The sequence below is a fragment of the Rhamphochromis longiceps genome, linkage group LG5 (genome assembly GCF_057381845.1).
Source record: "Rhamphochromis longiceps isolate RC_006_pf linkage group LG5, R_longiceps_female_GT1.1, whole genome shotgun sequence".
Lineage (NCBI taxonomy): Eukaryota > Metazoa > Chordata > Actinopteri > Cichliformes > Cichlidae > Rhamphochromis > Rhamphochromis longiceps.
The window spans coordinates 27,349,871-27,367,586 of NC_140561.1; the positions used below are offsets into that span (position 1 = coordinate 27,349,871).

Sequence of the window (17,716 nt, forward strand, 5' to 3'; positions counted from 1 at the left end):
GTTTATTTACTAACACTGTCGCCATTTGTGGAGAAGCAGCATCACACCCAGAAAAGCTACGATTAAACCCGGGCAAACCTTCATAAAATGCCAGGTAGCAATACCACCACCAACCCATCCCAGTATGCCACACTGGGCAGCCCATCTGACTCCATCAGCCTCCCTTAAAACCATATTTACCCCAGCCAAACTTTCAGGAACCCACCTCTTGTTGGAAATCTTGTGAGCGACACAGCCCCGTTTCCAGCGGTCAGAACCGGAGCTGATGTTACCTGCTATTGGCGTGGCTGTCTCCTACATATCCCGTTTGTAGAATCGGTACCATGTTAGTTAGCGTTAGCTGTCAGATTGGACAGCTTCTTGACCTTAGCCTGACAACATGCTAGCTAGCTAAGTCAGCCAGACTCGTTTTCAAACGGCTTAGAGTTAAAATAAATCTTCCCGTTGTTTCATTTTCATGTCAGTGGAAAACCTCTCTTCTTCAACTAATGCTCCGAGTGTCGGACTCTGACGGTAAACACTGGTCTGACTCTGCCGTTTGAGCAGCGGTGCATGCTAACACTAGCGGCTAACATTACGCAGTCTCTCCGGTTAGAGAGGCACCGAGCTGTCACGATAGCTACTCACCTTCAGGAGCATCGAGTGGACGGGGAGCAGACTCCGCAGAGATGTCGCTGGAGGTGCTTCAGAGACTGGAGAGGTTGATTAATGTCGCTCTACTGTAGCCAAACTCTTTAACGGCGAAGAAAAACATCCAGGAGGAGGCTAACGTCAGCCTGTTTGGATTTTACGGTTCATCTGCGTGACAATGGCGGCTTAGTGCCATCTTCAGGTCACAACAGGAATTACAGTTTCTTACGACCCTACTCGCAAGCTGCAGACTTTTTTTCGTTTACCAGGATTGTTAACCAAAAATAAACTTAAAGCTTTATCTGGGGAAGAAACATGAGGAATAATCATTTTATAACTGCTGCAAGCCAAACGTCACCACTAGTCTGAAGTTACATGAATTTTCAAATGGAGTGGCATACAGGAGGTGGGTTAGGGAGGCATATATGAATAGTTATTCAGAAATAAATACAGTGCAGATAATTGATGTGGAACTTGTTTAGATGGCATTCGCGTTCTTACCTTACTTACTTAATATGCAAATCATATGCATTATATTATTTAATCATAAGTACATTTATTTATATTTTAATATTTGGGATTTTACTGGGGTGATCTTGAGAATCATGACAAATTATCTTTGTTTCCTGTTTTTTGTACTTTACATTTTTGTGTTATGTAACTGTTATTTGAATATATTTGGTATACACAAGGTTAAAGACAACTTGTAAAAAACACATATTAATCAAGAAATCTCATTCAAGAAATAACTTAAACTTTAAAAAAAGAAGAAGAAAAGAAATACGAATAGTGAGTTCTTACAAAAACCTTGAAATGTCTTTAGTTTTGATCTCAATTGGTTTCAGTTTCCAAAACAAAAAATAATGAGTAGACATTGTTTATTAAATTGGGACGTTTACATGACTGCTTTACAGTTATGTAAACTGTTGTCTGAACCTTTCGAACGCCTCTGGCAACAACAACAAGAGCAACAACAACAATAACAGTACAATAATACAATATGACTTAAATTCATTAATGATTAATTAAGGTCATAAATACTGATATTATTTAAACATAAACACTTAAAGAACTAACTGACTGCAGATGCTACACTAACAGTGTTGATAAAACTGCAATTAAAGTGGATAAAAGAAGCTAAGATTTTGAAAATAAATCATGATATGGGGTGGTTATGATGAGATGATTATTCTTTGATGTGATGAATACTTTGTTTATCCCATATTTGGGAAATTATTTTTGTTACAGTAGTTATGTTCAGTAGTTATGTTATGATACTGTAAGCGAGGTGGGGACATAAAAAAGCAAACAAAAAAGCTGTCCCAATATAAAGAACAAACCACAATATATATAAATATGAGTGACTTAAAAGGATGACTACATAAATTCGTCTCACTGTAAACAACGCATTAATAATTGGAGGCTACCTTCAGAAACCCTTTGAAAAGTTAAAAAAAAAATCAAGTCGATCACGGTGATCACTGTGACCCTCATTCACACAACATTTATACTGCCTCCTGGTAGGTGGTGGACCATTTATACCTAGCTAATAGAGGTAGCAAGCTGATGGGAAAAGGCTTAATCGTTTGCCTAATTCCGAGTTACTTTAAATGCAACATCGTTTAAATCTTTCTAATGAAGACATGTGATTGGCTGTTAATTTTAAACATGATAAAGAATTAGCCAATCAGTGACACTTTTCTTGGTCGTCGCCAGCAACGAACATACACTGTTTGTACATAGAGGAACCAGCAGTTTGGCCAGTCAGAGCCTGACAAAAGCGATTTTATAAAGCTGTACGTCATGTGCTGAGTTTCCACATCTGGTTTTATACGGCCCTATGTAGACGCGTAGCCGTCTTCTGTCGGCATGAATCTCGGGTGAGTCTTCCTTATAACGGTAAGGGGAGTTAGCTTAGGCTAACACGGGTCGAATGTGTCGCAGTGAAATGAAGGGGATTATTTTAGCTTAAAACCGAAGAGAATCAATACATAACATGACCCATTTTAAAAACACTACATTGCAGCAATAAAAGAGGGGAGGTCAACCTGCAAGGGTCCCCATGAACCTGACTACAGCTCTTACAAACAACTCAGAAAATTTCACCGTGAGACTGGTGTGCATCAAAACATCTTAACATTGTATTGATTTACGGGCACAAGGTTTGGAGCCGTAAGTATAGTCGAACAGTTAGAAGTTTGGTTCTGTACATCAGTTTTCAGCGTTTAATTGAGTTTTCCAGGTTTTGTATTAACTGTTTGGGAATTGCAGCTGTTTTTAGACACATTTGTATGTGCGCAAAATAAATTTGGCAAACTAACACAATTTTAAATACTTGGATGACAATCCTTTTCGTCAATTGAGATGCTCTGCAGACTTACTGCAGCCACCTTCAGTTTCTGCTAGTTTGTGGATTTCTAAGCCTTCAGTCTGGTCTTCAGTAGCTGAAAAGCTTGCTCTATTGGAGTGAGATCAGGTGACTGACTTGGGCATTGTACAATATCCTATTTCTGTGCCTTGATAAACTCTTGGAATACTTTTTTGGTATGCTTTGGGTCATTATTCATTTGTACTGTGGAGCACAGTGTGATCAGTTCTGCAGCATTTGTCTGAATCAGCAGAGTAAAGCTTGGTACACTTCAGAATTAATCCTACTACTTCTGTCAGCTCTCACATCATCACTATAAGATAAATAAGGATTATTTTGAACTGTGACTATGTAAAGCTTCTGTAGTACAATAATAAAAAATATGGAGTGGAAATTGAGCATACACCAACCACTTAGACTAGATAATGAGACTTAAATACAGTATCGATCTTTGCCCTGTACTGACTCATAAGATGTGATTGTGTGACGTTTCATAAATGGGACATTTAAGCGAAGAAAAACCATGACCCTCCTGTGGTTGGACTGTTGTTATTTGAGTGCTGTTTCAGTGATCCTGATCCCATATTTGGACTTGGACAAAACACACTTTGAAAAATGAAAGTAGAAACAGTTGGTTCTGTAGGTGCAGTACAGCTACAGTATAATTTTTGGTGTTTATTGTGTTTTTTCTGTGCCCTAATCGATGTTGTGTTTGTGAACAGGGACGGCCTGCTTTTTGAACTTGAAAATGGAAAACCCAAGTTGATTTTGCTAAGTCATGGTGAGACCTTTAAGCTTTTATAATCTACATTTTAATCTTCATTTTGGATGTGCAGAAAAATAATGTTTTCCATCCAAATCTATCCATAGCTCTTTGAGTAATCCTGTTAACAAACGCACAGTTAACAGTCAGTTAACCTTCCTGGTAAAGCTGTGTTTTGACACTGTGAAGATTACTTTATGTAAAATTCCTATTTTTCAAAATTATACTTACTACTCCCATGCCTGTTCCACTGCAGGTGTTGATAAAAATCCAGCAAAGGTAGGACTCCAATTTAAAGTTGGGCTATTATATTCTCATGAAAATGTGTTTATCCAAATACCTTTGGTGACATATTGTTTATGTTTCTAATGATCAGTAACAATTGCATGATGGTCTGTCGGCTTTATGACTGTTATAGTTTTGTCTGATCTGGTGTGTTTCCTCACAGCTGTCCTTCAGGCCTGGAGCAGCAAACATCCTCAGCTGCCGGCAGACCTCCTGTGTGTCAGATGTACAGGGGGAGGAGCGTCCACCCCGACAGCTGGCAATGAGGCACAGAGGGGCCAGGAGTAAGGCAGGAGGAGCAGGTGCATCTGTCACCTCCAATACTGAAGGGAAGAGTGCCAGCTTGACTTCAATGAAAACACATGATCATCACAAAGTTGGCATCGTCAAAGCTGTGGCCAAGGTAAGGATCTGGTTTAGCATACCTGTAAAGGTTTGGACACATTTTCAAAAAAGCTTCTATGAAATAATAAAATGATAACATAACATTTTTTATTTGTTCCTCTCCGACTTGGTCCCACTCACACATAAAATCCAAAGGTGAGTGAGCAGGATATTGTTAGTCTCACTTGCTTTCTGTTGAATCTGAAGTTCTTCAATGGTTTTTGTTCACATTTTTTTACTGTTTTTCTTAACTGGCTGTTCTATTTATAGACATTTTTCCCAATTTGTATTGCTTTTTTTATTCAGTTTCCTACTACATTTTCCTTTGTTTTTGTTAATATTGTAATTTCTTGCTTTACTTTTTTCACTTCAGTTGTTCTGAAGATAATTTTCTTCTTTTTTGTGATCTAAATGTGATCGACCTTCTTTTCTTCTTGTGCATCTAAAGACCACTTTCAGAACTCTCTGGAAGACCAGTTATGACCACTTGTGCCACTTTTCTTCTATACTTTAATCATAGACCTCAAACATGCACAGAGAGCAAACATCAACTTCTATTTCAACCTTGCACAAATTTCGTGTGAGGGATCATTGCTGGTGACAAGACTCCACAGTTTCCAAGCCAGAAGGCAGCCCATCGAGTGAAAAGCAAGACTAGGAGCATGCTCATTACATTTTTTTTTTTTTTTTCCATGATTCACTGAATTTGTCTCCTAGGGTGAGATTGTCAACATTTCCGCTGAATGCTCTGTCAGGTGTCCTGAGGCATCTGACAGAGAGCATTTGGTTGAAAGGGTTTGAACTGTGGTGCCATCATATGCTGGCACACAGCACATTAAAAACACAGCAGTTTTGGGAGGGGTTTTTGCCACACCAACACAATCTTTGCTCACCAACTGTCTCACTTTCCACATATATTTTCCTGTGACTTTGTTTACTTCATAAAAAAAATTAAAATAAATTTCAAGGATCATTGCTTTGACATACTGGAGGAGATGCATTATAGCAGAGAAAATGGGACTATTTCTTATAAATTCTCATGTACATATGTATATAAGAAGTATGTACGTGTTTTTCATGTTTTGTATTTTTGTTCTGTTGATGCACTACTGGTTTAGAGTTATTACTGTCTAGTTCAAATATTTTGGGGTTCTTTGGATTCTATCACTTATTTGGATGCAGGCAATGGGGGAAGCAGCCTAAGCAGAGATTCCTAGATATTCGTCTCCTACCTACTTCATCCAGCTCCTCTGGGTGGGGAAACAAAGGCCTTTATAAGCCTGCTGAGGCCCACAATCTCCCCAGCATGTTGTGGGGTCATCTCTTAGTAGAAAATGCCTAAAACACCAGTTGCAAGTGTTGTTCCCATTATATTCCTTAACCATGGGTTCTTTTGATGTGAAAGAGCAGCAGGTCTACTCTGAGCTCTTCCTGAATGACTGAACATAGACACATTTGTGCAAAAATTAATTTGTACTGCTTGTATCTGCGATCTTTTTCATTCAGGCACTATCTGTAGGTCATCGTCAAAAGACCTACAGGTACACCGGTAATTTAACAGTTTAACCTTAACACTTGGCTTTCTCTTCACCACAACAGACTGTCCATACTGTGCACTATTTATAAAATAGGGTATTGTAAGTTGCCTTAAATTTAAAATAACTCTGTAACTGTCTCCCCTCAACCATTGATTTTCTGTCTTTCTGCTGAAGGTAAAGTCAGACAGGCAGAAACACAGTATTACTCTTGGGCCCCTGAGAGCCGGTGAGAAAACGGGACAAGCAGGAAACACTAGGACTCGAGGAGCTGGAAAGGCAGGATTTAAAGACCCAGCAGCCAGTAGGGATGCAGCACTGAAGGACAGCATGGTGTGTCTGACCAGTGAGCAGCTGCAGCACATCCTCAGCACTGTCCAGACCTCCAACAATATGCAGCACCCACCAGAGGATGACAAGACTCAAGGAAGCAATGGTAGAGTGGTGCACTGAGAAGGACTGAAGCACAGAGTGAAGAGCAATTTAAAAAGTTCTTCTTCTTTTTTTCACCCTTTCAGGAAATCAAACAAGCTCAAAATCTGGCTACTCACAGAATGAAGGAGGAGGAGGCAATATGAGGGAGGAAGACAGAGGAGGAGGAGGGGAGGGAATAAAGAAAGGAGATGGAGAAGGAACAGATTCAATGGGAACCTCACAACAGAAAGACAACAAGTGAGGAGCTTGTCACAGTTCTTGTAGCAAAATCAAATTCCTCTTGATGCATACCTACTGTAGATGGCAGTCAGTGTATAGGACTCTGGAAATTTAGCTGACTCTTTAATTCAAGCATGAATATAATTAGACAACACAAATGTCACATCATTGTTACAGCAGATCCAAAAAAAAATCAAGTTTTTAAGATGTTGTGATGATGCTGTTGTTCCTCAGGTTGTCTGGAGGTATGTTCAGCTGGCTGGAAGAGCGACAGTCAGACAGCAAGGCAGCCATCGAAGCTAAGAAGGCTCAGTGGAAGAAAGAACTCGGTACGTACAGTTACACACACGCAGGCATTTTAAACCAGTAATCCTCATGTATATTAAGAATGGTGACAGTTATACCAGAGAGTTTGAGCATCATTGTATGGCTCTGATAAACCTGCTGAACAGCAAAGAGCAAACACAGTAAGAGTTTAATTATTGTTTTATCTTATATTGTCTTTACTCACCTCAGCCTGAAATCAAGCCTCAGTTGATGTTAAAAAATCAGAATGAGGAAAAATGTCAGTCACTTTGCATTGGTTTTGCTATTTATGAAACAGCAGAGAGGCGTACTACGAAGCAATTAGACACAGCTGTAATTTCTTTTGGGTAGCTGTCTTGACAAAGCTTAAAACCAAAGTTAAGAGATGACCATTAATATGATGATGGTTGACTTTGACTCTGAGTACTACTTTTCAACACTTTTGAAAACCCCTTTTTTTTTGGTTTTGTTTTGTTTTCCAAAATCAGCGTTTAACCTTGTGACGTTTATTTTAATGTATAGGTAACCTGAAATGACATACTGATAGGTCAACACTGGCAATGACTCCTGTTATCAAAGAGTCAAAACGTGTGTGTGTGTGTGTGTGTGTGTGTGTGTGTGTGTGTGTGTGTGTGTGTGTGTGTGTGTGTGTGTGTGTGTGTGTGTGTGTGTGTGTGTGTGTGTGTGTGTGTGTGTGTGTGTGTGTGTGTGTGTGTGTGTGTGTGTTAGATGAACAGGTGGCCCTAAAGCAGCAGCAACATTCAGCACTCAGCAGACTGCAGGTACAGTCACCTCTGAGTTCCTGTGCTCATTTTGTTTTTTAATTCTCTTCTTTTTTTTTTTTTTTTTGTTTGAATAATTAAACTGCTGATTTAAAATTTTACCAACTGTTCCAAAAATATTAAAACTAGAACTTTTACAACTAGAACTACAAGCTGAATTGTGTTAAGTAATGCTCAAGAATTAGTTGGAATGGATGAATTGATTTAGGAAAGTGGGCTCGACTCTTAGAATAGCCAAAATGTGCAAAATTGACTTATTTGCATCATACTTTGTTCAGTATGAAGCTGTCGCCCTCTACTGTCAGTTAAGAAGAATACAGGCTTATGCAGGACTTGTGATTGGACTCTGGGTTGATATATTTTATTTTATTTTATTTGTAGCATGTGTAAAAGCCTTTTGTGTATGTCTATGTGTGTGTTTTTCAGGCTGAGGAGGACACACAGAGTGTGTTATCAGTGCAGAGCTCGATCAGCCACAAACAGCAGCCGCCAGCCATCAGATCCAGCCTCAGACTCGGGGTAATAAAAGTACTTTTCACAGATAAAATCAACACTGAGGTTGGAGCAGCCATGCTTTTTTTTCTTTCTTTTTTTTTTCTTCATTTCTTCACACCATCACACTTTAACTGATGTAAGAACACCAACTTTCCATTCTGTCCTCAGCAAGACTAAACATCAGTTAAATTTGTAACAAGCAGAAAAAGTATATTTAATCAATTATCAGTAATTTTTTTTATTTATATTGGATTGGGTTGATTGGTCTTATTGGATTCTTTGTCTTATCATCCTATGCATCTTACAAAATGTGTTTTAGTACTTGTTGCATGTGGTGGTTTATAGTTAGATATCTTATCTCTGGAGATGATATTAATGTGATGTAAAACACCAGAATACAACCACACGGGTAATTATGCTGGTACTTGTCCATTTCAGGTTAAAACGTGAATACGATTACCTGCAGTCTAAATCAGACCCTGGTGACTAAACAATTACAAAAAACACTAAAAATGAAAATGAAAATATATTCTGTTGGTTTATTTTACTGAAGTCTTTTAATTGTATATTTAGTTTTTTTATTACTTAGTAAGTGAATGTGTATTACACAGATTTTGGTTCTTATTTTATTGTATTTAGTTCAGCTCTTCTTCAGTTTTTTTTTTTTTTTTTTTTGTCATTTTGCTTCAATAATAGCTGTTTTATTTCATTACTGGTTGTTTCCTGTTTTGAACGCCGGAACAAGAACTTTTGGGATAGACCAAACATGTTCATCTCACCTTAAATACTAATTAAATCAAACGAAGCATTTATCTGCTTTTTTTTCTTATACCTTACTGTTTAAGAGTAAAGTAAAAGAGTAAAGTGCAGTTGAAGATTTTCAGTAACATAACTTTCCCTAACTTGTTATTTGCCTTTTAATCCCTCTCTAACTTATAGTACAAAAAAATGTCGCTTTCATTGCAGTTTTTTTTGTATTTTGTTTTTTTTTTTTTATATGACACTGAGAGAGTGAAACGAGAAAAGATTTATTGAATCTGATATTTCTCTCAAGTGTTGTTTATCTATACAGTTCAGGGTTATTCATTTCAGAACTGCTGCTGACTGAATTCGAGCATATTTTTTTGTGTGTATGTGTCTGTGTGCGTTTAAGATTTATTCACAACAAAACTTAACTGTGATCTTAAGGATGTGTTTAGGCAACAAAAAATATGAATTAAAATTAAGTCCTTGCATCTCTGTAGGAGGTCACTCCGATGGAGGAGGAGATGCTAAGTGTGGAGAGGAGAGAAGAGCAGAAGAGGTGCTGGTTGGAAGAGCTGGACCGTCAGAGAGAGGAGATGACTGAGCGCAGGAGACGAGAGAAAGTGCTGCAGAGTCAGGTACAGCGGGGACACGGCACAGACCAGGCAGGTTTGAGAGGTCAAAGTTGTCCCCCTGAGTCTGGTGTTGTTGTGTCTGCAGGCGGAGGACCACGAGCTCTGGGCTACACATTTTGACTCGCTGCAGAGGAGGCCGCCTGTCCAGCCTGCAGTTCCATCAGCGCTGCCACCGGCTCAGTTCAGCAGCTCTGATCGGGGAGAGTGGGAGCCCTTGTCAAGCCTTTCCCTCATCTGGGATGCTACGAGCAGCTGTGGAGCAGACAGTGTCGCAGGAAACAGTGTGGATACAACCCGTGGGTACCCAACCAGGGCCAGGTGGGAAGGAACGTCTTGTCAAATATTTAAAAGACTCTTTGTACACGATCCATGGTGACTTATTTGTGATGAGCTGCAGATGTATAAGTGTATATATTTAGTTTGTTTGTTTTCCTGTGGTATGTACAGCTATCTGAGGACCATGACCTCCCTGTTGGATCCTGCCCAGATAGAGGAGAGAGAGCGGAGGAGGCTAAAACAGCTTGAACAGCAGGTAGGAGGAGGCACAGAGAAGAGATCAGTGAATGTTTTTCTCACCAAGATTCCCTAAATTTTATCTTTTCCTACCAGCGAGCTATCGAAGCCCAAGTGGAGGAGCGTCGTCTGCAAAGGGAACGAGAGGAGGCGAAGAGGAGACAGGAGGAGGAGGAAGAAGAGAGGAGGGTGGTGCTGGAAAGGGAAATGCTGCAGAGACAGTATGAGATGGACACACTGAAGGAGAGGGAAAAGGTCAGAGACAGACTATTATACAGAAACATTTACGTAAACTCTCTGCACTCCTTTATTTCTCATATTTTCTGTTAAACATTTTCTGCTGAGGATGAAGCTAACTGTACTTATCTGAAACTGTTTCATTGTGTTCTTCATCTTTAGGAGCAATCGATCAATCAGGAGGAGCAGCTAAAAAAAAGCAGCCATGATGGCAGATTGCATCAGGAACTGGAGTCCAACGGTCAGTAAGACTTTTGCAGTGTCTTTGCACTTTTGGTGCATATTTTCAGTTCCAAAGTATATTTTTACTCTGCCTGCTCAGTAATGAATCAATGCTTTGAAGCACAGGATTCAACCACATGGTAATGCTGCTAAAAATATAGAGTCTGGGTCCAAATATACATATCTTTTATTCTACTGAGTGGCAGAAGTACAGAACGTGGCCTCAGAAATAGTTTGCAGAGTTAATCAATGCCAAACAGTAGATCGAACCACTGTGAGGATTATGGAGGGAGTCATTTTCTAAAAACTTGAAATGTAATCCACTTCTGCCATGAACCAAAACTGTTGCTGAGAGACTGATAAACAGCAATGAAAGTGATTTCCACCCAAAGGAATTAGTTTCATTAGTATCCTACCAAGGAACCAACTCATTGTCCTCATTTATGTTTAATGTTTTCTGGTTTCTGACAGAAGAGAGCGTTTCACTCCCAAACTGTTTATTAAACACACCTGCTCCAGGATTTGCTCCCTCCTGTGTAGCACTGGTGACAGCTGATTTAAAATAAATTGAGGTGCAGAAGATGTTGAAGTAAACATGTTTGTAATAATCAGCTCTGTGTGTGTCTGTTTTTGTTTTCAGCAGTTACCAGGCAGGCTGAAGATTTGGAGGACACCAGCACTTCGGGTTCCTCTTACAAAGACGCTGCTGTACAGACAGGTAACGCATCTAATGCTACTACACCCACTTACACTGCTGCTGTGGGAGACCGTATGTCTGCGTCTATCTGCACTGAGCCACTAAAAAAAATCTGTTTCCATGTTTGTGAGATTGAAATGTTTCAGTGCAGCATCAAGGTGGAGTAAAAAGAGCTTTGAGTCCTCAATTAGAGCAGAGAATGCACTGTAACTACCAGTTTACCTTCTAGTTTATGACTAAATTAGCAAGATTTAATTAAAGTTGACCCATTCTGCCCATTTTCAGATTTTTCTCTTTAAAGAAGCTTTGCATGAACAGCAAGCAAATTTGGCTTCTGTGGTCACAGTCGGAGCTGTGTGTCTAATATGACCGTATTAGGGACATCCACTCTGACGTCATTCATATCTAAGTGTAGGAAAACAGAACTGTCTGAATTCTGCTGGAGGTGATGTCATTGTTGGAAAATGTGTCCATGTTTAATATGAATATCCACGATTGTCTCTCTCGCTCTTTTGCCCTCTCTTTCTATGGGTATCTAATACCTTTGCAGTATTTTATATTTTCTGTTTTTCTACAAGATAAATGAGTAAAGAGGCTCTCTGTCAATATATTGATAAAGTTGTAGCGGTGTCATCTTTACCTCTTAGGTCCTACAAACTTGAACAGGCAGACTCAAAATTTGTTTAAATGATTCTTGGGGTTTTTTTTTTCCTTGTGTGAAGGAGCAATATTTCTAGAAAGCTGCTCATTATTTCCTGTACAGTACAAATCATTTTTTTGGTTCAGCCCTATTTAATATTTGCTGAAAGGCCTCATATCTGTATGTTTTTATTTATCCCTGTCTCTGTGCAGAAGCTGCTCCTTCTCTGCCGCTCAGAGCTCAGACTCCAGATGTCTCAGCGCAGCCTCCTCCATCTCTGCCCACTGCTGCTCCTCCTCCAAACAGCAGGAGCAGAGCGTTGAGAACAGGGAAGGAGAACATTTGTCTGCCAGCAGGAGGAGACCCATATGAGCCGTTTGCCAGGACAGAGAAGAGCAGGAGGGACAAGAGGAGACCTGAGTGGAACACTCAGAGGTAGAAACTCCTAGACCATCACACTCTAGTACATCTGAAACAGGGATTGTATTGATAATATTTTAAAAATCTCTCCCTACACATGCTCTGCTTCAGGCCAAACCGTCAATTCGTTCCAGCCTCAGAGCGCTACCCAGCTGCTCTGCAGAGGAACAGACAGGAGAGTCGACTAAAGAGGCAAGCTGAGCTCCTCGCTCTGCAGGAGAGGACCTGTCTGCCGAGGACCGACCCTCCTCTTCCTCCTCCACCCCAGGAGCTTTGCCTGTGCCCTGACATCATGCAAACCAGAACCAGTCCCACCAGGAAGGTAGCCCCCCCCCCCCCCCCCCCCCCCCCAATACCAGCTTCTTAAAAAGACTTTTGTTACTTCTAGTTTTCTCTGCTGGCTGGAGGTCATTTGTAACCCTCCCAGCTGCAGGTGGATGTGTGTGTTGATGACTGCTGCTGTTTCAGGTGGAAGCCAACTCCAGAGGGCACATCATTTCCACAGGCTTAAACGCTGAAAGGTGAGCAGCGGACAGTAGACTCCAATCAGAAGGTTTTAATATTTGAACAGATTCTGAAAGTTTTTTTTTTAATTTTTTTTTAGGAGGATTAAAAATTTCAGAAAAAAAAGTTTGTGCAGTTTGTAACCAGAAAGCCTAATTTTTAGTAATTAGTCCAGCAGCTGTGCATGGCGGGGTTGGGACTCCCTCTTCAAAACTGTGTGCCACTACAACTATGTGCTTAGTTTTAGTCTGTGTGGTGAATGTTGTAGATGTTTATTGAGACTTGGATGTCAGTGTTCTGTGTATTTTAATACACAAAATGATAAAAACTTACCTGCAAACTCACTCTTTAAACTAACATAAACTGAAAAATAAGACTAACTAAATTGAATAAACTAATAGAACAAATGGAAAACTGTATTAAATTTGGTCAGCCCACAATTAAAATCGTTATAAGATTGTATTTTCAGCCAGTTTTCAGGTAGTTTGGTTGTGCATTTTATTCTAGACTAAAACATAAGAAATGTAAAGGGCTTTTTCATGTTTTGTTTTGTTTTTTGTCCTCCAGAGGGCGCTCTCCTCCTGTCCCTGCAGTCAAACACAGAGCGCAGAGTCAGCATGCCTCCAATACTCTTCCTCTTGTCTCGGAGTTCATTCCTTACGTCAGGACTAATGAAGTCTTCAACCTGGACCCTCTGGAGCCCGCTGACACTCCTCCACCCCTCACACACTCAGGTTAGACACACCAAACTAGATGTAATGATCCCCAAAATTTTCAAGTTCCAGCCTCGCCATTGACACAAATTCTACGATACAGTAGAGGAAATGATTTGGGTTTGAAAGTCACAACAAAAACTAGATGCTTATTCAAGTTTAAGCCTTCATGTAAGTACAGTATTGTTACACGATGGAGTAACATAATTGTATCTGCTTGTTCAGAGTTTTATCCCACAAGTCCCCAAAACGTTGAAAACCAATCAATTAATTGCCTGACAAAAGAAATATTTTGCATAATTCTCCTTTCTCACTCTTAGAATCACCAGACTTTACAAAATAGGCTCAATGTTTCTATCAGTGTGACCTGAAAATAGTGAATGAGCTCGTGAACGCATCAGGAAAGTGTTTACTGAGGTCAAAACTGAGGGTCATTTCGCCACAGACTTCTACATAATCTTTATATAACCAAAGGTATCACCTCTGGTGGCCATTAAAAAAAATATTCAGGATTATTCTGACCCTGGAAGCTGGGTCCATTTTGTATTCCCATAACTTCCATAACTTTCATCTAATGTCACTTTGAAAGTCTTTGCACAGAAACAGATAAATCTTTATTTCTTTTTGTTAGACAATCATGATAACTGCCTGATCTTTAGTTGGATAAAACAATCCACTCCTCTGGGAGTAACTTAAAACCTTTTGTCAGGTAGCAAACTTGGAAACAGCGGCACATAAATGCAGAGAAAAACCTCTGAGCATGTTACTGTGCATCAGTTTGCATCTAAATAAATGTTCTCTCCTGTTATAGGAGCGCCTCCTCCATCACATCGAGACCCCCTCCTCCACCCAGAGCTGCTTCGTAACACCCACATACACCGACAGCAGGAGATCCTCAGAGGCCTGGCTCAGCTCCGCCAGGTAACACACTCAAAAAACCCCACACACAAGGTGTCCTTACAGAGAAAACCCCAACAATCAAACAACCTGCTGTGAGCAAGCGCTTGACAACAATGGGAAGTAAAAACTCCCTTTTAGCAGGATTAAACCTAAAGAACCAAGCTCAGGGAGGGGCCAGCCATCTGCTGGTAGGGGGTTGGGGGAGGGAGACGGGACAAAAGACACACTGTGAAAGAGAGCCAGGAAGTAATCATTCTCCGACTTAGTTTTGTCAGGGTCATCATTCATTATTACTCACTAATAATGTATGATGACCCTGAAACCAGGGTTAGCAGATAAAGTCTGCTGTCTTTATCTGCTGATTCTCCTGAAGTCTTGTTACAGAGTCTGTTACAACGTTTCCGCCAGTGTATTACAAACCCAGCAGTCTGCCGCTCTCCTCTTCTCAGTAAATTCAGTTGCCTCAAAATGAGCAGAATAGTTTCCCCGTCACGCCTGTGTTGATCCACATGAAGACGATGAGTGATGAGCATCCTCACCTGTACAAACTGTGTTTGTGTGCTCTCAGGGTTTGTTACTGAAGCAGCGGGAGCTAGAGTCAGATCTGAATCCTTCCCGGAAGCATCACGACAAGCACCGGATTCCCTCGACATCACACCGCATGTGACCTCCGACCTGTGTCAAATAAAACCTCAGCACTCTCATGTGAGTGCATTTATTTTGATACTACAGAGTCCTTCAGACTTGATGACCTCAGGAGGTCCAACCCTTGAGGGGACAGATGATCAGTGTACTAAAATGTCACAAATCAGTAGTTGACTCCCCTGCGCCTATAACCAGGAGATACACAGTTTAGTTTAACAGTGAAACAGTAACAATCTAACAATGAGTTCAAGCAGAATAACCCCTGAATGAGTCACTGAGTGTAATTCTCCATAAACTCTTCTTCCCACTGCACAAAAAGGAAGAGTAAATATTCCAGAGATGGTTGTAGCTCTCATGAGCTGCTCTTTTATAAAAAACCCAAATTAAATCATTATTTTTCTTAATATTACATTTATTTAACATTGGGGACACAGCGAAGTTTAAATTCTGTTAAAGCTGAAAGCTGAAATTGCAATGTTGCTTGTCTACTAGCAGGATTCTTGAAAATGTTCTGGTTGGATAGGCATACAAAGTTTGCCCTTTTCTTGGGGGTCATTCTAAACCAGGGAATTTTTTTTGTTTTTTTTTCCTGGTTTATAATCGTCCTTAAAAAAAAAAAAAAAGCCTTTAAAAAAAGGTTCATGCTGCATAAAAGCTGAACTGGTGTGAATATGTCAGAGTAAACTCATCCCTCAGAGCTGCAGAGGGGAGTGGTCCACGAGTCGGACGCCGTGGTGGCTGAAGCTCAGAGCTAAAGACTCTGACGGGAAACTGACCATCCAGCGCTCTGCAGGTGTACTTGAACGCAACGTCCAGCGCTCTGCAGGTGTACTTGAATGTGACAGTGAACCAGTGATGTGGACGTGGGCACTGAGCAGATATGAAAGCCTGATGATAATCATCATAGCTAAAGATGAAATCCTTTGTAGTATCGAGGCCCCACCTACAGACCACCAACAAGGGGTGGCCTTAGACTGTATATAAAAGATGGACATAGCCACTGTGACATCACCCATTTGTTAGTTGATGCTTTTGAAACTAGGCATTGCAGATGAGGTGTGGATGTAACTAAAATGCTCGTAGGATAGTGACATGTCACACCCGCCTTAAAAAATTTTATCCTTTTTTTTTTTTTTTGACTGGTGACCATAAACATGCAGTCTTCAGTTTCAATTATGTTTTTAATTACTTATGGTTGGTGCTCAACAGGACTTTTAGACATTTTTACATTTAGTTCTACTTAAAATACTTGAAGCTTTTACTTGCCCTAAAGAAGATTCTTTATTAACAGGTTGCTAACAAGACGACAGAAGCTGTCGGGGAACATTAAGTCTAATCGAGCCAAACACAGGAGCTCAGTGGCCACACCCCTAAAGTCATGTAACTGTAGTGTAGTCTGTTTTGAGTTTAACAGTAAAATTAGTGAATTTTACTAGTCTTTCCCACAGAGCCTGTTATCTGCAATAATCAAAACCCGAGCTGTAGCAATGCCAGCTTCTGTATTGATCAACTGTGTTAGTTTCACCTCTCAGACCTGGATGTCCATCTTTTACATACAACTCATCTCTGCTGAGGTTGGTGGTTGAGTTTCATTGTGGGTTACGTTGGGAGCTGTTTTTGGAACAAGACGGCAGAATGAGGTGACGTATATCATCCTGTGGCCTCAGTTTATTTTTGCTGTGTTTTTCGTTCGTTCCTCACAAGTCCCTGAGTTCAAGTAAAAAATCTGTCCCTTTTCTCTGAGGGAGGCTGTTAGAGTTCACAGCCTGATGGGAAAATTTATCAAATTTTAGTGGCTAAAACTTCAAATATGAGGTTTTCTCTAAGAGAGGCAAAAGTTAATTCAAACAGACAGCACTGAAACGCCTCCTCCAAACGGGAAGTCTTTCTCCTGCTGCTCACTGGCTGAGTTTCTTGGTGAATTGCGTTACATGAGGAACGTATTTTATTTTTAAATGCACTTTTTTTTTTATAAGAATGACATGGTATCTGACAACTGTTGAGTTTTTCCATTTTTTCCTGCAGAGAGGTGAGGAACAAATGTTTCTTTATTTTCTGCTGCCTAAGAAGCTGTGTTTCTGTGTGATTTTCATTGTGCTGATGTATTTTTTAATTTATTTTAAATGTAATTAAATGTTTGGAAACCTGTGGTTTATACTGACTTTCATTTCTTTTATGCATAGTTAGTTAAAACATGCTGACACCAGTTCATTCTGGTCAGATTCATTTTTGTTCTGGTTTGGTTCCCTGGTTCTGAGACAGTTTTACATGAGGTAAGTGTATGTACAGTAATCCCTGTGAGCCAGAAGCTCAGGAGGGAGAGCACTGTGAAGAGTTTCAGGGAGTAACAGTGAGGGGATATCTCTAATAATATGGGTCATCTCCAACACACAGCCCTTCTTCTAGTTGAATCCAAACTGACTGACACTGCGCCAGAAGAGTTGTCTGTGAGTCTTGGTTAACGTATTTAAACAGTGTGTAAACACATGAAGCATTCAGGACTTTGGCAGCTTGATGTCTTCATGATAAATAATATCAACATCACTGTGGCTTCATCCACCTGTTACACTATGTTTGGAATTACTGACACCAGTGACTCGGAGCAGCTACTGCGTGATTTTCGCAGGCAGAAAGAGCGCCACAG

At 40.2% G+C, this 17,716-nt stretch overlaps 2 protein-coding genes across 3 annotated transcripts in view; one reads left to right on the forward strand and one right to left on the reverse strand.

Moving 5' to 3' along the window:
* ip6k1 (inositol hexakisphosphate kinase 1) overlaps positions 1–997 on the reverse strand; it is a 36,208-nt gene extending 35,211 nt beyond the window's left edge. Inside the window, exon 1 of the mRNA XM_085407039.1 lies at positions 628–997. The gene's annotated coding sequence lies outside the window, so the exon portion shown is untranslated. The remainder of the gene's footprint in view (positions 1–627) is intronic.
* A 1,340-nt stretch (positions 998–2,337) lies between these two features.
* ccdc66 (coiled-coil domain containing 66) lies at positions 2,338–17,220 on the forward strand. 2 transcript variants are annotated; one of them, XM_085407035.1, is made up of 21 exons: positions 2,338–2,510; positions 3,721–3,779; positions 4,018–4,040; positions 4,210–4,449; positions 6,143–6,401; positions 6,484–6,637; positions 6,854–6,948; positions 7,655–7,707; positions 8,134–8,226; positions 9,447–9,584; positions 9,667–9,899; positions 10,029–10,113; positions 10,191–10,349; positions 10,494–10,572; positions 11,197–11,271; positions 12,103–12,325; positions 12,422–12,632; positions 12,779–12,831; positions 13,382–13,548; positions 14,339–14,448; positions 14,996–17,220. In XM_085407035.1, the coding sequence occupies exons 1-21, from the start codon at positions 2,500–2,502 to the stop codon at positions 15,092–15,094; spliced, it is 2,619 nt and encodes an 872-aa protein (XP_085263161.1). In that variant the 5' UTR covers positions 2,338–2,499; the 3' UTR covers positions 15,095–17,220. The 2 variants fall into 2 exon arrangements, with proteins under 2 accessions (XP_085263161.1, XP_085263160.1); XM_085407034.1 differs by having other exon boundaries at positions 2,339–2,510; positions 11,194–11,271.
* The last annotated feature ends 496 nt before the right edge of the window (positions 17,221–17,716 follow it).

What these genes read in the sequence shown, in the direction of transcription:
- ccdc66 (XM_085407034.1), top strand. An exon ending in GGGTACCCAACCAGGGCCAG is followed by an intron (nt 9,900 to 10,028) that starts GTGGGAAGGAAC and finishes TGGTATGTACAG; the next exon opens with CTATCTGAGGACCATGACCT. An exon ending in TAAAACAGCTTGAACAGCAG is followed by an intron (nt 10,114 to 10,190) that starts GTAGGAGGAGGC and finishes TTTTCCTACCAG; the next exon opens with CGAGCTATCGAAGCCCAAGT.